This window comes from Carettochelys insculpta, chromosome 2 (assembly GCF_033958435.1).
Source record: "Carettochelys insculpta isolate YL-2023 chromosome 2, ASM3395843v1, whole genome shotgun sequence".
Lineage (NCBI taxonomy): Eukaryota > Metazoa > Chordata > Testudines > Carettochelyidae > Carettochelys > Carettochelys insculpta.
This window is the reverse complement of record NC_134138.1, coordinates 155,021,129-155,042,643: the sequence shown is the minus strand read 5'-3', so window position 1 is coordinate 155,042,643 and position 21,515 is coordinate 155,021,129. Positions and strand designations below refer to the sequence as shown.

Here is a 21,515-nt window from a genome sequence, read left to right as displayed (position 1 = left end):
AGATTTTTAATGGCATTACTAGTATTATAATAACATAAAAAGCTGAGGGGGGAGGTAATGTATTTGAGTAATTTGGTCAACACTGAGCAAAGAAGGAACACCATTTTAGAAATATTTTGGAGAAAAGGCAAAATGGATGTGGGCATGGTTGGGGTGCGGCAATGGAAATAGAAGGGAAGGAATTGAAGATGACCTCCAGTTTACAGACTTGGGTGACATGAAGGATGTATTGACATCAGTCATAAAGGAGAATGAAGGTAAGAAAAGGGTTTAGGGTTTAGGAGGAAAGGTTAGAATCTCTGGTTTGCCCCTGTTTATTGGAAGCACTCTAGAGCTGAAATGTTTGAAGTATGATAAAGTTGAGAATGGTCACACTAGGGATGTAAAATCCTATTTGATTAGTTAACTGGTTAAACATTGTTAACTGATTAATTATAGGGGAGGGTGTGGTCAAGGGCCGCTCAGGCTGGATTGAAGCATCCCTGCCTGTGGCGCACTCTGGGCCCACTGTAGACAGGGGCTGCTCTGGGAGAGCTGGAGTGCCCCTCCCCCTAATGGAGCTGCCGCAGTCCTCTGCCTGTGGCAGGTGGAGGCTGCCCCAGCCCTGCCTGGTTAACCATGCCTGGTAAGTCTCATTCATTTTGGGTGAGGCTTACCGGTTAACCACTAGCATCCCTAAGTCACAGTGCACACATCTCTAGTGGAGAAAAGGCTTTCAGATGGTGCTGTACAAAATGCAGAAATTAGACTATAACTCCAGAGTCTGCTGTAGGAATGTATAAATAAGTGATTTGCAATCAGTATCTTTGGTTTCAGCTCTTCTCATTTTGATAAGTCACTTGGAAATAAAATCTCTACAGGTCAGTGTTTGAGTATAAAGACCTTTGTTACCACTGTTGCAACTGGACCGTATTCAGCCTTGATGCAAGAGAGCATGGCTGTCACTGAAGTTAAAAGGGACTTACGTGCTAGGACTGAATTTGGCCAAATTCCTTTTCAACATCAATACGTTTTTAATTCAACTTCTTATTCCCTAGCTACTTCATTAAGTAGTTTAATTAGGACATGTGAAAAATACCATCCACCTTGAATCCATCTTTCCTATCAGGTAGGGGGCTATTTTTAAGTTCGTGCAGGATGGTTCATATTGTGATCTTTTGGTGTTGTCTGATTGTAACTTTAACTATGCATAGTGTGTTCTAATTGTGGTAAAATATTTCAGAAGAAATCATGCAAACATTGTTGGATCCCATATAAACTTTCAAAGCTTAACAAATCAGCAATGCGGGATGTTTTCATGGAGTGTATTTGGCACTTAAATTTGAGGGTTTCAGGTACCGTGACTTGTGCATTAGTGGTCTCATGTCTGTTGTTTTTGCTTAAATAGAGGCTGCAACAAAGCATGTGCAAGATTTCAGACAGTTGAAGACAGAAAAGAAAGTTCTTGAAAAGGAGCTAAAGAAGGCACAGGTAGTAACTGGCAACTTTTGCAGGGGGAAAACCTTTCTGTAGTATGTTAACTAAAAATGAGTAGAGAAAATAATTGAATTTCTCAACTTGAAGTAAGCTACTGTAGTAAGACCTGGAATATTGTTAGAATATTTTAGTTGCCATTTCAGATCTTGTCCAGCATCTGTAAAGTTAGTGAACTTTAAATAAATATTGACCCAAGTTCATGGATCTTTCCAGTGTAAATACTGTAAAATACGTATGTATTGGATAGCAGTTTAACACAGTTAATTAATATTAAACAGGAAAAACGTGATGACTTTCCCAAAGAGAAGTGCAAAAAGGGTGAGTATCTAGTTTTTGTTTCCAGATTTATATTTGTACAGATAACCCGTTTGTAAGTTGGACTGTGTTCCGAACACCTGGTTGTAACTTGATTTGGTCGTAAGTCAGAAATGCCCTTATACTGTAATCCCTCAAGGTACACATAAGTCGGGGAGGGATTGGGTTGGGGCCTGGGAGCGGGCAGGGAGGTTAAGCCTAGGGTGGGTTGGCAGCAGGGGTGGTGGGAGGGTGCAGTTGAGCTGGGACTTGCAGGAGGTTGGACCTGGGCAACGTGGGTTTGGGATGGGGGTTGAGCCCTTCCAGGGGGTTGGAGCTGGGACTGCTGGGGGGACTGGGCGGGGGGTAGGGAGGTTTGGAGCCGGAGTCCCGTGCACAGGTTGAAGCTGGAGCCCTGTGTACTGGGAACCCCAGGTGCAGGTTGAAACCGGAGCCCTGTGTGCCGGGGAGTGTGAGCTGGGGCTGTGAGGGATTGGGGGAGTTCAACGCGGTGAACTGGGGTGGGGGGGTTAGCAGGGGGGTAGCGTCTCATGCACGTGCAGCGGCTGACAGCTGGAGCTCCATGTGCCCTGGTGGCTGACAGCCAAGCACGTGCTGGGTGGGGGTGTGAGCTGGGCAGATTGAATGGGGGTGAACTGGGGCGGGGGTGGGTTGAGCTGGCAGGGGGGGATAGAGCCCCTGTGCATGCTGGCAGCGGCTGACAGCTGGAGCCCCAAGTACGCACGGGGGTTAGGGGGTGGGCTGGGGCTGTGGGAGGGAGGGAGGGGTTAAGCCAGATGAGGAGGGTTGAATGCAGGGGTGCACCAGGGCAGGGTGGGTGAGTGGGAGGGAGCCAGAGCTCTGCCAGGGGCTGGAAGCCGGAGCTGCAGGCATGGGTTGAAGTCTGCGCCCCATGCATGTGGGGGGTAACCTGGGGCCACAGGGGCCGTGGGTGAGCCGGGCCGGGGAGGCATTGAACAGGGGTGCACCAGGGCGGGGTGCTTGAGCTTGGGGCAGGTTGGAGCCCTGATTGTGCTGAGCCAGCTGTGTGTGGGGGTATGTATGTGGGTGTCGGGGGGGGGGTGATCTTGGGCCACACGGGGATTGTGGGCGTTGGGTCCAGGTCCACAGGGTTTGGGGCTGGGTGAGGGGGTTCAAGACCCAGTGTGCTGGGGGATTGGGGCATGAGGGTTGGAACTGGGTCCGCGGAGATTGGAGGGGAGCCCCCAGCATGTGGCTGAAGCCCCCTGTTTGGGGAGGTGAGCTGGGGTGTGTGAAGGAGGTGAGCTGGCCGATGGTCGTAAGTTGCGTTCATAAGTGGGGGACCGCCTGTATTTAAGCCATATGTTACTTACTGCATTTCACTAACCTATGTACTTTGTTTTCAGTGTTGAAACATGCAGAGACACAGAGTGCAAGAGAGGATCCAATAGTAAACATAGACAAAGGTACCCTTCTGCTAGACTTTCTTCTGTGGTTTAAAATATACTTCAATTCTGAAGCAGTATATTTGGTCAGTGGTATTTTTAGCAATGCAGATGGTTGGAAATGAATTTATAATTAATGTATTAGAAAAACAGAAGTAGTTGGTATTAGGAATGAAAAGCAATGTACTTTTATGAGGGACTGTACCCCGCCAAAGTTGATATGCAATTGTTTATTTCCATTAGTTAATGCTGAGAAGCCTCTAAAAATGTAATTATTAGTTGTAGTCGCTTCTTTAAGAGTTTTTCACTTTTCACATGCAAAGACCAGTTAGCAATTACCCAAAGTTCAGCTAACAAATCAACAATTGAGAAAATATGCCATCACTTCATTCCATTTCACAGTGTCCTCAGTTGAGATCATGACAGCGAAAGTAAAGCAAATAATAAAAATATAGTTTTAGCTGTTGGTCATCAAACTTACAGGCTGTCTTCCCTAAGGAGCCACAAATGCAGAGCGAATGGCCTAAAAAAAGGACATGAAAAGGAATATTTCCTCATAATGAATCACTTCTGCTTTATATGCTGCATAAAGCTAACACAGCAGCTGAATATTCATTCTGCTCTTTACCTCTCTAATTCCAAATGGAAATTGCTGAGCTAGTAAAAGTAAAACAGACTGTCCTGACTGTGTGCTCCTGTCTTCCAGGTGCATTTTAATTTAAATTGCTGATGAGGGATTACATGCTGTAAGGGAGGGTAGCCTAATATGTTTCACTTTTGTAGTTCATATGTGCACTCTGTGTTTTGGAATACCAATTCTTTCCTTTTTTAAAAAAGCTACTTACAGAATTTTGAGGAGCACAAAAACCAGGGGGGAAAAAAGCAGTACTTTCCTTTTTTTTTTTCCCTGACCAGTTTGATTCCCTGTTTTACGTGATTTGTATGTGACTTCAGATATAATTTTTTTCTTTCAAAATAGCTCTGACATCTGCTACTAGCTTGTTTGGTTTTGGAAACCCTAGTAGATATGCATTTTGCTTCATCCTTCTGTTCTTAATTTGGTGTGTGATAGTAAAAAGGACACTACTTAAATTCAGTTTCAGGAGATGACGGCTTTGTTATTAATGAAGCCATTTGTTTAGCAACTATTTTCTATGTAGATATCTCAGAATAAGAGAACCCACGAAGGGCAAGTGACAGTGGTTTGGAAAATACCTACTGTACATAATACGCCTATTTATGTGATAGAGGTCATGTTGGAGTGGGACACAAGAATTTTCATAACTGCAACAAAGCTGCATGGTAATAATCTAGAATATGTTTGCTTGTAATAGTTTGTGTCAGTGAGCTTAAAATGTACTGCTATGTCTTTCATTGTGTTTTCTTCTCTGCCAGTGACACTCATCCAGGATATACTTAGGATGCAGAGGAAAATAATACTGAACGTGCTGTACTGCTATTACATAAAAACAGTGATACACCCTTATCTAGGGTGTTTAGTTCATTTGTGGTCACTGTATCTCTGATAAAGGGTATTTCAGAAAAAGGAGTCAGCAAGAGTGATAGAAATTGTTAGACATGAAAAATATAAAGCGAGGGAGGATAGAGAAGTTATTTTTTAACAGAGATGAAAATTAACGGGGATCATATAAATATACTCTTGTTACAATGGGCTCAGGAAGGGTACAGAAAGGTGAATAAGATGTTCCTATTTACTGTATCATTTTATACAAGAACAAGTGGTTAATCAGCTAAATTGAAAAGGAGAAAATTAAAACTTAAAATTTATGTGCTTTTTTCCTGACATATGATTGTCAAAGGAACTCTCTGTTAGAAGAAATTAATCAATATTGATGCCCAATGGGAGATGCGAATTCCAGTGTGAGAGGACAGGTTTACATTGCTACACTCCAGCTTGTGTGCTAAAAATAGCAAAAGTGAATGTTGCAGCAAACTTTTGGGAGTTGGTCTGGCTTGTACTTGAGTTGCTAGTCTGAAATGCTGCCCTTGTAGTGTGAACATTGCAGCTTTTAGTGTGCTAACATGAGTCTCTCTATCTGTGCCAGTAGATCACACCTTTCTGCTGCAATGCAGAGATAGCTATTGAGGCCAAGAGTTACAAGGATGACAGAAAAATGGCTCTGTGTATAATATATAATCTTGCTGTCCTATATTCTTATAGCTAATATAGGTAGTTAATAAACAAGGACCCAGAATTTCATTAGTAATGTAAAGAAAAGGGTTGTAAGAGAAACCAGCCTGTGAAGGAGTTGTCGACAGGGCAAGTTTCTCGGCATGCTATTTCATAATTTCCCACTTCAGAGGTCAGCACTCTTCTTGAAACAACTGCTACCGATCTATAGACAGGATACTGAGTTAGATAGACCATTGCTCTCATCCTACTCACTTGTACATATGGTGGTTGGCATTCCCTTCATTTTTGTTGTTCTTCTTAAATGTTTTTTTATATAATTATATTTTCATTATTTAACCATTTCAGTTCACTCCCCTCTGATAGTTCAGGCTCAGAATATCAATAGGCCTCTATTTTATGTGCTTGTAGTGCTTTTTTATGTAAGTTTTGTCTTAATATTGCAACAGGAAATGGTATGTTGTTATCATTAATTTATTAAAAACCCCTTCATTTTCAATTGATTCAATCTGTTGCCAAATTTCTTGTTTCATTTTCATCTCTTCTGAATTTCCTGAGGCCTGTGGGAGGAGAGAAAGTCATGGCTGGCACAGTACGAGGGGACTGCCGGGCAGAGCTTTTGACACAAGAGTACATCACCTGTATGCCTGATAAAATCTTCTCCATACTGAGTTTTCTTGGAGTATCAAAGACTCACTTTAGGGAGGGAGCAAGCAATCAACTGGGGCTTGGGGCTTCACATGAACCATAGCCTCTCTACCTTCTGCAAATCCGACATGTAACAGTGCCTAGCTTTGGTTCCTCTGTGGTTTGCTGTCCTTGCAGTAAATATGGAGTCACAGACAGAATGAGGGCTACCTGCTGCATGGTTCAGGTCTGAGCTGTTGCTTACGATATTGGTCCCTGATTGTAACTGATTAAAGGTACATGAAAATATTGCATTGTCTGCAAGTTCCAGTCCTTGAGAAATACCTACTGAAAGGACAGTTGGACAATGAATGCGGAGTAATACACTTAGGACAGAACAATCCCATGCATTGCTGTAGGTTGGGAAGTGACTGGCTAAGCAACTATTTTGCTGTAAAGAGCCCGGGGAATACAGTGGATGAGAAGCTGTATGTGAGTCAATAATGCGCCCTTGTTGCCAGGAAGGGTAGTAGCATATGAGGGAGGTGATTATTCCCATTTGTTCCGCACTGAGCTGTATCTGGACTATTGCATTCAGCTTTGGGTCCCCTACTAGAAAAAGGATGTGGACAAATTGAAGAGAGTCCAGCAGAGGGCAACAAAGGATTAGGGAGCTGGTGTACATGACACATGAAAGGCTGAGGAAACTGGGAAGTCTATAGAAGAGAAGTGAGGTGGGTTTGAGAGCAGCCCGCAACTATCTAAGCGGGGTGTTCCATAGAGAATGGAGCCATGCTGTTATCAGTGGTGGCACATGACAGAACCAGTTGCAGCTGGAGAGATCTAGATTGGATATTAGGAAAAGCTATTTCACTAGGGCCGTTTCTACACAGGCCACTTCCTTTGGAAGTGGCATGCTAATACATAGAGTGAAAGATGCTAATGAGGCAAATTCCCCACGCCTTACTTGCATAAGATCCTGAAAATTTTTGGGAAGAAGGGGCCTCTGGAAGGAGGACTTCCTTCCAGAACCCCCCCCCCCCCCCGGGCTGTGCTTCTACACGGAGTTTTGGAGTCTGGAAGAATGGTCTTCTGGACTCCAAATCACATGATGTTATGCTAATGAGGCACGGGGAATTTGCATCCGCACCTCATTAGCATCTTTTGCTCCATGTATTCACTCCATGCGTAGAAGCGGCCTGGGAGGGTTGTGAAGCATAGGAGTGGGTTACCTGAGGAGGTGGTTAAATCTCCATCCTTAGAGGTTTTTAAGACCAGGTTGACATAGCCCTGGCTGAGAGGATTTAGATGGGTTGGTCCTGCTTTCAGCAAGGGCTTGAACTCAATTATCTCCTGAGATCTTTTCCAGCTCCAATATTCTGATTCTGTATTTTTTCCTATGGATATAATGGCTGGTTCACCCCCCCCCACCTTTTTTTTGTTTGGAACGTGTAGTTACTATATAATGCTAGAATTTAGTGGTCTCTATTTTACTGTATTTATATATTTAGAACAAATAAAGTGAAAAATTCACTACTTTAAGAAGCTATTTAATTGACAAGTATTTATTTTTAATAGGAAAAATAAAGCTGCTGTTGGAAGAACTCTGGATGTGCATTGACAGCACCACAGGAAAAACACAGAACCAAGAACATGATTACATCTTGGGTGAGATGGAACATAAAAACATTGCAATGCCTTTGAAAGGTCGTTCCCCTCTCCTCCCCCTCCTCCAGAAATTGAGAATAAATGGTATTGATGATTATTTTTACCTTAACAGCTTCTGTTCAGGATCACTCACAGATGCCAGAAGCAACAGGCAAGTTGTTTACAGAATGTGTATTTCAATAGGTTTAATGTAATTGCTATAAAAATAAATGCACTAATTCAGGCAAAATGTTGTTGTGTTTTCTCATAACATCACAAATTATCTATTCTAAAATTGTTATGCTTAAACACCGTATTTGCTGAATATTACATCTGTGTGGTTAAAATATCTAGGAAAAAAAGCAGTTGAATCAATCATAAGGTACTGCAGGGTAGCAGGCAGACATTGCTGAACTCTGTTGTAGTGCCATGGGTGGTAAGAGGGAATGGAGGAATGAGTGGTCACGCCTGCTCTGCCCCACGTGCTCTGGAATAGGAAGACATACATGTATATATAGCTTGTATGTTGGTGGGCACTGCTATTCAAAATATTCTCCTGTGCAAGGTGTTTCAGTGCCAGTGGGATCTCTGCATGCAAAACAGCTCCCAGGAATAACAGATACTGGGAGTTCTGTAACTTTTCTTTTCCATTTTATTTGGCATATAGCTTTTTGTGTCCTCGAGGATGGCAGCCAGAATATGAAATATGAGGACTTTAACATTAAAAAATCACTTCTTGTTTTGTTTATATCTTGCATTTTGAGCTCTTTTAAGGCAAGTTCTGTCTTTGTTTTATTAAGTCCCCAGCACAGTGATGTCTTGATCACAACATTGCTTCGTGTGTCAGTTAAGATTGGGTCTGTGCTTAACACCACATGCTGTCTGAAAAGCAAGGACATAAAAGCTTTGTTTACACTAGAAGCATCTGTCTACAGAAGCTACCGTCATAAGAGACGTTCCGACAAAACTGTTGACAGATCTTGTCTATGCGTAAAATTGGATTGATCTTTTTATCCACTCTATCTACAGAAGTGCCCTCCAGAGCGTCTACATGGCTTTTTTGTTGACAGTTTCTGTTGCCAACATGCATTTTGGGTGTAGATGCTCTGCATTTTGTCGACAAAACCTGCGTTTTAGTGACAAAACACTGGTGTGGACATAGGGTGGAGAACCGCTGAAAGTCATTTCACCACTGGTATAGGTACAGCACACCACCGAGAATGCACCGTAATTTTTCACATGATGGCCGCACCACCACAGTTCCAACTCCCATCCCTTCTGTCCATTTTTCTCTGAGACAACACACAGTTGTGGGAAAAGATTTTCTGGAAGACTATCACGTCTGTTTGCAGAATGTAGAGCTCCTGTCTGTAGAGACACAACACTACACTACACAAATTGGTCTCTTTAAAACAAAGAAAATGACAACGTGATGTGTATTTTAGGGTTATAGAAATATATATGAAATAGTACATCGTGTAGTTCTAGTGCATATATGCGAATGGGTAGAGTTAAGGCTGTTCAAACAGTCTTGATTTTTGGCTTTTCCTGACTTGATCCTTAACTGTACATTCTTAATATTGCCAATACCTTTTTTAGATAATATATATTTAAGACTATGTAAAGATCTGTATTTAACCATCTTTCCATGAACAATGTCTTTGAAAATGAAACTCCTTGATGGTAGTTATAGCAGTCTTTAAAAACATTTAGACAATCATGAATAATATGTGGTGAATCACAAAATACTCTGAATTTGGTAAAGCAGAATGAAAAAAACAGAAGCCTGTCATTTTTGTCTCTTGTAGAAGTTGCACGTACCCACCGAAAATCCAGGAACACTAACGGCAAAATGCTTCCTTCTCGTTCTTCATCAAAAACCATTGAAAATCAAAATTCCTTGAAAACTTGGCAGATTGACGTAGACAAGGAGCCATCTGGAGGTGATCACTTTGAGAGTAAGAGCACTGAAGGAGGTCTGCAGTACCATAATGGTAACAGTAATTTTTATGAGGACAAAACTATAGAGGTGATTTTACAGACAGACTTAACAGACAGTAGTTCAGAGTCCTCTGATCAGGAAAAAGAACAGCTTGGTGAAAACTTGCTTGACATAGTGAACTGGATCAGGCCTCTCCCACCTCTTCTATCACCAATACATTCTTCAACACTAGCTACACAGGTGAGTTATAGTAAAACGGTCTGAACTGGCAGCATCTCTAGTACTGCAAAAATAACTAGAGATTTGATAGGCTTGTCTAAAGTATGTGGTGTTCTCAAACACTTAATAGGGTCTTTTGTTATAATGTTTAGATCCAAAGTTTGTTCATTTTTGCAGGCTTTTAAATACACTACATTTTGTGAAACAAGGGAGAGACAATCTCCTGTAACGTACTAAGTAATGTACTAAGTGTACGTGATTAAAATGATCTCATCACAATCAATAAATATACAAGATACATTATAATCCGAATACAAGTATTGACTCAGAAGTCACTTACACACTCATTACAGTCCTGGGCATCCAGGATTTCTCACGGATTTGGAAAGTTCTTTGTTGTAACTGCTTCATTAGGCACAGTTGCCTGTTGCAAAAAGGTTGCCATCAGAGAAATCTGATTTTGAGAGCAAAACTGTCAAACTTGCCAACCTAACTTGAGGTCTCAAGCACTGAAAATTTGGTCCACAACTTAAGCCTCTTTGTTTTACTACTGCCTGGTGTAGTCCTTTCCCCCTTCCTTTGTTCATTATTTCACAGTTTTCACCAGTTAGTATCAATGAATATGTCTACACTACCAGATAAATTCAATTTTATAACTCTGGGTTTTATAAATTTGATTTTGAGTGTCTTCACTTCCCACAAAGTCAAGTTAGTGTTGCTACACTAGAGTGGCCAAACATTGGCTGTTGCAGCAGTGCATTGTGGGAACCTATCCCACAGTTCCCTCAGCCTTGCATTTTGCTCCCTCCCCCCGGCTCTGCTGCACCCCCACTGCTGGCAGTGCTCACCCTGGTGCCTGGTTTCCAGATCCCTGCAGCTTGGTGGAGCCAGGAGACTGATCAGAGCTGCTTCACTTGGCTCATGGGAGCCAGGAGCTGGGTGTGCGGCAGGCAGCCAGGTGCTGTGCTGGTCAGTTTCCCAGCTCCCAGGAGTGGCTGGGAGCTGGGAGCCAGGTGCAGCAGCATTGTGAGTTTCCTAGCTCCCTGCCACTTGCAGGAGCTGGGAAACTGACCAGAGCTGCTGTGCTGGTCAGTTTCCTGGCTCACACAAGTGGCAGGGAGCCGGGAGCCAGGTACAGTAGCACCAGTCAGCTTCTGGAGGGTAATGAATTCAGTTCAAAGATATGGCACTTACACACTAGCCTTCATTCAAACTGTTAAATTCAAACTTGACACTTTACTCAACAGGTTCTGATGATGATATGCTGTCAACATTAGTGCTCCCTAAATCGGGGTAATGGTATTTACGGTGAAGACAGTCACCTGGTACAATCAAGCTAACTGCCTTAAATTCCAATTTATCTTGTAGTGTAGCCGTAGCCTTAGAGTAAAGGTAAACGTAGAAACAATTGTTCTTTTGCCAAGAAGGTCTTTCCTTAGTGCCATTGTTAGAGAACGTTGACCGGGAGGCTTGTATATCTGCAGTCCAAAGCCTTTCTGTTTTAAGTTGTTACGTTGCTTAAGTTCTCAGTGCTTGCCAATACATTCACTTAAGAAGAATAATATTCATAGAATTATAGTGAATTTGAAAAAATTGCAGTCCAAAAAACCATCTTTCTGTGTCTCTTAATTATAGGATACCCTGTATGGAGAGTCCACTGATTCCAGTGATGACGAAATTGATCATAATGCTCATCTTGTTGAAAGTATTTTAGAAGGCGCAGCAGAATCACAGAGTAACTGTAGCTTCATCAGTATGAATGAAAGCAGTGAAGATGAGAAACCACATGAACCTCATGATCAAGAAATCTCAACTAAACAGAGAGAGAAAGAAGAGATACCAATTTATATAGACGCTTCAGTGGCAAAATTAAGGTATGTTGAGGAGAGAGATGCTGAAGCAAAGCAAACTGAACAGACTATTTCATGTATGAACACATTGACCAATAAAGAACATGTGCAAGAGGATTCTGAGAATATAGGATGTGCAGAGATGGACATAACAGTGAAGGTAGCAACACCTAAACTGGAAGCCATCAATGAGCAGGAAGTCCATACTGACCAAATACAAACTGAAGATAGAACCTCTTCAACAGTGTGTGTGTCATCTAACTTCCAATGCTTGCTAGAAAAATCTAACGAACTAGTACAAGCAGAGACTACTATAGTTACTGATGGAAGTACAACAGCCAGTTCTCATCCTATGCAAGAAAGTTGTAGTGAATTAATGGAAGCTAAGGAAGTTGAATTACCTGAAAAAGCAGAAACACAAAAGCCAGCATCTGTTGTCAATGGTGGTGTTTGCTTGCAAATTGGGGGGTCCATCTTTACAACTGAAAATGTGTTGGCAACTCCTGAGAATTTTGAGGAAGACTCTGCTGAAATGATGGAGAATGAAGAAATGGAAGGTGACTCTGGTGACATACCATCAAAATCTGACACAGTAAATGAAACGCTCTGCAAAGAAGAGTGCATGGAAAAGGTGACCACAGAGGAGCAAACAATAGCCACAACAAGCCCAAAAGGATTCTGTGCAGAGACAAGAACTGCAGAAAGTCACAATGAAGAGGGAGATGTAAGATCTAGTTTCAGAAATTCTAAACCTTTTCCTGGAGTAGAGAACGATAATCGATTGCAATGTCTGTGTAATGGTGAGAGAACACTTATGCAAACCAAAATAGATACGAACACTGAAGATAACACTACTAAATCACAATGCTCTGGGGAAGAAATCAGCAGTTTGGAGCCACTGGATAAACAGTTTGAGCATATAAAATGGCATGGATTAAGTGAAGAAGATGGACTAGAAAACAATAATGATTTTAGACATAACTCAGTTGTACTTGCCACAGAAAAAAGCAGAGATTTATTTAATGGGGATGGGGAAAACCATAGGGCAAAGGTATGCAGAACTACTTGCTCTGTGTCTGTAGAAGACGGAGATGAAGAACAGTTCAGAAAAATAGCACAGTCTGAACAAAGTATTTTCACTGGTAGCTTAGTAAACAAGGAAGACGTTCTGGAAACGTGTAACTTCGCTAAATCACTTCATGTTATGGAAGCTGGAGAATTGCAAGATGCAAGGGAAGAAAGCTGCCTATATGCTAAAGGAGGCCAGGAACAAAAAGATGCTAATAAACTGTTGCAAAAGAAAATAGATTTTGAACTTACACTTGTGTCACCAAGCCCAATATTTGGTATAAATGGAGAAAATAATCCAGTAGAATCTGAGGAAATAATTCCAACTAGTCATGTATTACATGCTCCAGAGCTTATCACAGAAACAGCTAGGGAAATGAGGCAGGCCAAAAACACAACTGTTCCATCAGAACAGAGCTCGTCCGAATTTCAAAAATGCATTAGTGTATCTGAACCTCAGGAGACTGAAATGGAAGAGGACCACTCAGAACTGGGGGAGAGAACTAGTAGGGCATTAGAAATTGAGAAAACAGATACTGGAAATTCTGTCACAAGAGAGAGTGAACAATCTTCTTCAGTGCAGTTTTTGCAACCTGTGGTTTCATGTTCAATAACTGAAAATTCTCAGTGTGATGAAATAAAAGAGAAAATAAATGACAAACGGTGTAACAATGTGATGATTCAGGACTGTAACAATTCACCTGATGTGGAAGAGAACAGTTTGGAAGAAATGGAGATGAGTAACCAGATTTCACATGTCACAGACCAGGCTGTCTCAGAAGAGGATGCTTTTGAAAATGCAGCTTTATCCATAGATGTCTTGCAGACTGGAAGTATAAATACTAAAAAAATAAACTCGCCTATCACAGCACCAGTTAGTTTGGAGAGCCCAGCAGTCTTCTCTAGTTTTACTTCTTTCAAATTTCAGGTGTGTGATGAACCTTTCAAACAGAACTGCCAAGTATTTGACACTAACAATGAAGAAGATTTTGTAACGGCACTTAGCACTTCTTCATCTCTTACTAGAAAAAATGAACAAGATAATCATGTTATCCAAAGTGTGCCTAATTATTCTGTAGGAAATTTGGTGAAGGGCAAAACAATATGTAATGAGAGAGAAAACATCGAGGCACTTGATTGTTCCAGTAACAAATATGAAAATAAAAATACAGCAGAAATTGAAAAGGAAAAGAAGCAGCCAAATTCTAAAGAACCACACGAAACACTGGTAAATACACAGATCTCAGATGTGAGTTCTGTTGACAGCGGTGCACATGTGGAAAAAGAAGCTACTGTAGTTTTTGAAGATGTAGAATGTGAAACATCTGCCTGTCAGGAAATCAGCACAACTCCTTCTGTAATAAAAGTAACTTCACCTCACATAGTTGAGCCTCTTTGCTCTTTTGAAACTCAGGTGAGACCTACAGAATACAGGCTTGATGGAACAACGAAGAGCAATGATAAAGAACTGAATACTGATGCATTGTGTGGAGAGAAAAATGAAAAGTCTTCTAAAAGTACTTCTGAGGTTCCAAAGGAGACAGATGAGTCTGAAGAGGAAGACTATCCTTTTAGAAAGGTCAAATATACAAACGAGCGTGCATGTTTGTTAGTGTGCAGTGAGAAATCGAGAACTTTCATGACTCACACAGAGGATGTGGCAGTAAATCACCCATCTGTTGATGAAAATGGCAAAATGTATGGACTCCCTACTTTGGTGTACTCTGATAAACTAGAAGATACAGCTATACCATGTGGAACTAACCAGTCTCCAGGCATTGTGAAGGAGCTGTCATATTTAACAGAAGAGGTTTACCCTAAAGGTGAACTTTCCTCAACACACGAAACTGTGTTCCATAATGATAAAAACAATGAGAGCGCTTCTCAGTTGAGAGAAAATTCCACGATTGACTCAGGATCTGATCGTGAGAATAGCTTGATAAAATCAGAAGAATTATCTACATTGGCTGAAGCAGTAGAAAAGCTCCCTACAAAACAAACGCAGACAATTTCAGAAATTAATTTATCATCCCAGATGTTACCTAATTGCTCAGAAATCTGCAAACATGCTATTAAAAATAGCAAATTAGACACCAGTCAAGCAGGTCATGTCTTAGAAATAAATGGTGATGAAAAACTTGCATTAGATATGAAACAAAATAAGTTATGTGATGCTAGCGTAGAAGTGTCTGAAGCAGATAGAGAGTTTCTTGAAGAATTAAATGATGAACAAAAAGAAACTTGTGCAGCTTTTGCCTCACCAAATGTCAGCACAAGCATTGTTCAAGGTGGCAGTTATGGTGATGTTTTTCTTCAGAAGACAGATTTTCAGAGAAAAGGTAGAAAGAATTCTGTCAGAAGCTACCAGTGTCCAACCTTGTCTGATAAAATGTCTGACGCTAGACCAGTTGATCAAACCTCTGAATCACAAAAAGCAGTATTTGAGAAAACACCCATTGTGGATTCAGAGTCCTTTGTAGATCTTTTATCCAAAAATAACAATAGATTAAAAATCCGGGAACCATCAGATGTCTTAAATGTTTCAGCCAAAACACCAATCCAGACCCACCAGGGCACGCTAACACAGAAACTACCTCAAGATAAAGGAACTACAAAAATTCTGCAGGTCCAGCTAAACCAGCCAATTCTAGCCAATGCTGATACTTCTACACCAATCAAATGTTCACCTGAGACCATCGGTAAAATTAGACAAGAGGTGGGTCCACCTTTGCCTCCCCTGCTCTCACCTCTTACAGCTACCCCTCCAAGAACTGGGCGTCCTGTTTCTCCAATAATGTCTTCATCTAGCCAATCCTCTGTGCCGTCTCCTCTTGATGGTTTTATTTCCCCTCTAAGAGTAACTCCAGTTCCTCCACTAATGTCTCCTTTGTCAGATACCCCAAAGTATAAATCTCCACCTAAGATTTCCACTTCATCGCCTTCAGAGACAACAGTATGTCGAAGAATCCTGTCCTCACCTTTGCAATTCTGTGCTGCCACACCAAAGCATGCACTTCCTGTGCCAGGAAGACTTCCTCCATCTGCAGCTGGTAGTGCTGCTTTAGAAGTGCCTCAGCAGAACTCTGTAAAAATCTTGGACGCTATGTATCCAGAGCTATCAGCAAGAGCAATAACGCTTAATATTCTCAGAGGTAACATTCAGCCCAACAGGCGTGCCCCTTCAGAATACAAGAATGTTGCAGGGCCCTTGAGTCAGTTGAGTGGGTTTCAAACAATTTCTTCTACATCTACTGCTTTTGTTAAAACAGGAAGTAATTCAGAATTTCACAGTAGTCAAGATCAGAAAGATACAGAGGGTCAGAGTCATGCTGTAAAAAGGGTATTGTCTGACTCTATACCTAGAAGTGCAAAGAGGCTGAGGCTCGATAGTGAATCATCGCATTTAGAGACCAAGGAAGATGTTGCAGTCAAAGCTACAGGAGACTCTAACACTGAAGTACAGAGTGCTGCAGGTAAAACTGTCTTGTGCAACAACTGTGAAATTAAGCAGTTAGCAGCCACCTGCAATTCAGAGTTGCTTTCATCAGTAGAAAGTATTAATGATCCTGTGACATTGGCATTGAAGAAAATTGCTGAATCCTGTTTTGACCTGTTACCTGTTGTTCGGAGTCATATATATGTGGGAAATATTTCGAAGGTCCCAGTAATGACAAATGATGAGAGAGAAGTTATCTATGAATTTGGTATTGCAAACAAGGTACGTAGAGTAATTCTGAAACTCTTGTTTTAATAATCACCTTTGTTCAAATGGGGAGAATACAAATATCGTAAAAAGTTAGACTAAATTAGAAGACAAACCAATTGTAATACGTTTATTTATATTGCTGAGAGGGTAAGATTAGCAGGCACTTTCTAAAACCATAGAAATTTAAGACAAGAATATATAAAATTAGAACCAGTTAAGCACGTTTGTCTTGTAGCTTTTGATATTCACAATGTTTGCTTTGGTACCCAGATATAAAATCATGGGTAAATATGTTTCTGTTCTTATCTGAGCTTAGCATTGTTAGATGACGTCTACAAACGTTTATTGCACAGCTAATGACTGAACAGTGAGCTTTCGTTTTTTTGCAATACTATGGTGCCACACAAGTTACTAGGTTTTACACTGGAGTGCAAGACCCTTATGTATTCCTAGTTCAGCCCATCTGAGATTTATACTTCAGGATTCTTAAATGGAATGTACTGGAGAAAGGAGGACAGGCTTCTCCTGAGATATGGCCTAGTAACTTCTGCAGTGTTGTAGGTAATATAGGAAGAACTCTAACGTTAAATCTTTCATGAGTGCATGCTGTAGTTCTTGTTACAGCATGTGTTGCCTAGCATGATAGATCATAGCAAAAGGCTGCAAACTTTTGTAAGTCATCACCTGGTTTGGGTTAACCTAAAGTGTCCCAAAAATTTGCCTACTCAGATTTTCATTGGTGTTTCTCCAGGACCTTAATGTGCCAGTCCTTTTTACCAAGATGTTATAGGTCTGCATTATCTCATAACGTGAACATTTTTATTTTCATTTTATTTAAAAAAGAGCAATGAAAAGTCACACTGCTCTTCCTGGTTGCCTCTGGTTTATCGTCTTGTTTGGTAGGTCTGGGCTCATCTTAGTTACTACTTTTTTTTATCTTTTTAAAATAGCTGCAGGTTTCTCCATGTACGTTTTTTAGTACAATTACAAAGAGCAAGGCATTTTTCTCGGAGGCAATGACAACTGTGTTTACTCAGCATCTACCCAGAGTAATACTTTAATCTTGTGAAATCCTGTCAGTTGTACTGTAGATAATGAATGTTAGTAAAAAATTGCTTTTGTGTGTTATAGCATTTAGCAGAGGCACTGCTGCATGCTATTCTCCATAAACTGAAGACTCAGAAGATGACCTTGGACCACAATACTAGTCAAGCTCTCTGTAGAGTATATGTAGGAATCTGTCGGCAGTTGGGAGATTTGGAAAGAGCCCGCATGTTCTGCTACAGCTTACTTAAGGAAGGTATGGTATTGCAGAGGCAATATGTGTTGGTATGCTTTTTCCTTCTAGGCTGTGTTTTCGTCACAGGCTCAAGATAAATATTTATCTTAACAGCCAATGAAAACTGTTTAGGCAAACAGTTCCAAAATGCATTGCAGTTTGGAGAATTTCCAAGTGAATTTCAAAAATTAAAAGTATCTTCATTGATTTTTAAACGTCCTAGCTTAGAAAAATGCAAAGTTAACAGAGTGCAAAAGACAAATAATATAAATAATTTTAATATAAAATACAGCTAATGGTTGGTTTGCAGCATATGATTGCTTAACTTTCTGTTTTAACCATTGTTAGAATCTGTCTCACTTGGTACATTTATCTTATGGGAGTCACTAAGGGGACTCACTGAGAATCCTAGTTTGGTTCTCTTAAGCGCAAGAGGCTATTTTTACCTTGTTGCCTACTTTTGCATTAACCTTCCTCCTGCAGTCTTGTCTGAGTCTCTAGAAACCTTGTTCACCTTCACTTGTCATTGTGAGCAAACGTAGCACTTGGTGGCATGTTGCAGTTGGTGATCAGATATTTCAGCACAGTTCACTGGTGAATCAGAATGATCTTAAAGATGATTTCTACATTTTTATCAGTATCTGCTCCTTTCCATCTAAATGTGCGTGTATTTCTTTGCTTCAGTCCTTGGAAAAGGGGATTGTAGTTATAATTTTTCATGCATGATTTAGCAGCATTTATGTCCATTGTGCATAATGCTTTGAGCATATGAAGGAGTCCTTCATTAAAAAGCACAGCGCATTGTTAACAGACAAGGTTGTGTTCAGCATACTCTACTGATACAGGTTGAACCTGTCTTGTCTGGCACCCTTGGAACCTGACCGGTGCTGAGTGAGAGAATTTGCTGGATCAGGGGATGTCGATATTGTCTAGCAGCTTTACCAACACTTCCACAACTTGATGGGCTCTTAGACCTGTAGGGATAAATTACAGCTAAATAACAGCGCCCAACACAGAGCCAGAATTGGTGGCTGTAAACAAACTGTATGGGACAGGAAGCTCGGCCACAGTCATGATAAGTGGGAGTCTGGCTAACTAAAATTTTGCTGCATTATGAATGTTACTGGATAGGAGAGTTCCCAATTAGAGAGGTTCAACCTGTACCAATTTATTCTTCAGGTGTTTGTTCATATAGTGTCCTCTCATTGAGTATGCAAATCTTGTGTTCAACATTGGATGTTTTTGGCTCTGACAGTCACTGGTATGTCAGATTAGGGAGGTATCCCCTGTATCAACTTCTCCTCCACAGGCTGTAGAATAGGAGTTTATTCCTTTTATGGACATAGGAGGGAAGCAGCTGCCATTTTCCACCTTCATGGATGGCACAGAGGGAAATCAGGGAAGGAGTTTAGAGAGGACTCCATGACAGGTAGCAAACAAAATAAAAAGTTGGCCCTCATAAGAAACATCCCATCCTGACACACTATGCCCAACATGTGTGCCCCAGCTCAGTTTTTCTTCCCTCAGCAGCCATTGCCCTATTTGACATGAGGTGTACAGGCATTCTAGAAAGCTTTCATCATCCTGTCTTTTGGACTAATTTATCCTCCTCTGAAGAGACATATCATCCCAAGTGAGCCAGCTGGTGCAGTCTTAGATACTGTAAAGGCAGTGAAGAAATACCATCAGCTGTGAGGGAAAGAGTTGAGCCTGCTGCTGTCTTCTCATGCTTCCCGGATGAGGTAGTGAATGTCTGTAGCTCCCTTGGTGAATGGATTTGAGGTGTTCAAGGAGATTATGAAATGCTGGTGGAGAATTTAGTTATACCATTGGAAAGGTAGCAGAAGAGAATTAGCAAACTCTTGGACATCAGTAATGCTGCTTTCCCCAGAGTGGTCAGCATGCCCATAAATGGAGGACTGCTGCATCCACTATCAAAAGGAGCTGACAGGAGGTATCAGGTCTCTGCTAAGGAGGCTGCATATACTTACGCCCATATGGCACCAGATTCACCAGACTCAGCTAGTCAGGAGAGAGCCAAACTTAAATGCACACAGAAAGTAGGGACCCTTCCAGGTGGGGAGGATTACCAGTCCTGTGCTCCAAATATAACTCTTTATTGCAGTCTGTAGACAGACACTCACAATAAGACACCAGTTATGATATGAGGCTGCAGGAATTCAACTAATCAGAGAGAAAGTTGAGGGGGGAGACATGGTTATTGGTACTTTGAGATTTTTTTCCCCCATGTGTTAATGGGTACATGGGCTCCAACCTTGCTTACAAAGGAAAAATGGAGTTGAGTATCTGGAATTTGAACCTTGAAATAAGGTACAGTTTTGCAGGAGTGAGAGTAATTAACAATTGGAACAGCTTACCAGAGGCAAATGTTTGGGATGACTCACTTAGTCTTTTAAAATGATGTTAGATATTATTGTAATGGATAAATGTTCATCCAGTTTGTGGGAGCAGTTCTGTGGCCTGCATTTGTGGGGATCAGATTGGATGGTTGTGTTGATGACCACTTCAGTAACATAGGAATCAGGGGCTCATGCAGTGGAGTTAATAAGCAGCCACTTTAAAACAAACGTTAAGGGGAAACGGTAGTATTTCTTCACAGAGTGCCAGGGGATCGTGTGAAGGCCGGACATGTTACTTGGTTAAAAAACGAAATCCCACACAAAAGAGGAAATAATGCTAACTAGACGGGGGATTGATCAGCAACCAAAATAACGAGCCATTTTTTTTTTAAATTTGGTTAAAAAAACCCTCTCAGTAATTCGACAGCCGCAATGCATGTAAATAAGTCTTTATTAGCAACACGAGCAAAACACTGATACAGTACCTTATCCCACACTGCACATATGAAAGGGGGAGTTATCCATTGTTATGAGATCACACATCGTTTCCTATTTATAAATGAGTTATTCAGTGTTGGGCTTTTAGACATTCATCATTTATCAAAAATAATCAGGAGGGTTTTTTTTATTTTTTACAAAGAAGTCCTTAAAGAGCCACATGTGACTCCAGAGCTACAGGTTGCAGACCCCTGGGTTAGACAGTGTCAGTTGCAAAAAATAAACTGAAATATTTTTTTATCAGATCTCATAATCTTGGGTTTGACTTGAACAGTATTCCAAAAATCATTAATGTGAATTACATTACCAGTTCCTACAATTCCTATTTGAAAGATGAGCTATTTTGAAGATATTTTGTATATGCAAAGACTATATATTTATCTTCTGAAAATTATTTTAAAGTAGGTCAAATTTGTTTCAAATGTGCTAAACTATTATTGTTTTATACATTGGAAAAAGCAGAAAAAATGCCTGCAAGGAATTAGCCTTTGCAGTCTGAGAGGTAGATTTAAAAGGCATTCAGAAATTTATCTTTTTTTCGATATGTCCTTTTTTTCCCTCTCTCCTAGACTTTCCAGAATCTGCCAGACTGACTTTGTTCATCACAAGTGTGTGGGTTGATATATTCTCCTTCCAAGGAGTGATTAACAAAGCTATGCAGTTGGTTGTTAGAAAACGTGCAAGAGGAGAGGTGCTGAACTGCTTGAGTGCTTATCTCGGTTGGGAAAAGGTAACTTGCATTTCTACTGTTTGGATATCCTTCATGCCTACACCTATTTCAATGAAAGATCAAAGCCTAACTATATAGCTTGCAGACTAAACGCAAAGACGACACACTATATAAGCCCCCCTCCATCATAGAATCATAGAATTCTAGAGCTGGAAGGGACCTCAGGAGGTCATCAAGTCCAGCTCCTGCCTAAAGCAGATCAACCCCTACTAAATCATCCCAGCTGTGACTATGTCAAGC

General features: G+C 41.0%; 1 protein-coding gene across 2 annotated transcripts in view; it reads left to right on the top strand.

Annotated features, from left to right (window-relative positions):
* Positions 1–21,515, top strand: part of ICE1 (interactor of little elongation complex ELL subunit 1) — a 46,885-nt gene that overhangs the window by 13,596 nt on the left and 11,774 nt on the right. For both annotated transcript variants that reach the window (XM_074987883.1, XM_074987884.1), the window contains 9 exons: positions 1,388–1,470; positions 1,755–1,794; positions 3,159–3,218; positions 7,555–7,644; positions 7,757–7,795; positions 9,432–9,805; positions 11,420–16,420; positions 17,540–17,708; positions 21,115–21,275. In XM_074987883.1, coding sequence (XP_074843984.1) covers positions 1,388–1,470; positions 1,755–1,794; positions 3,159–3,218; positions 7,555–7,644; positions 7,757–7,795; positions 9,432–9,805; positions 11,420–16,420; positions 17,540–17,708; positions 21,115–21,275 — 6,017 coding nt within the window. The remainder of the gene's footprint in view (positions 1–1,387; positions 1,471–1,754; positions 1,795–3,158; positions 3,219–7,554; positions 7,645–7,756; positions 7,796–9,431; positions 9,806–11,419; positions 16,421–17,539; positions 17,709–21,114; positions 21,276–21,515) is intronic.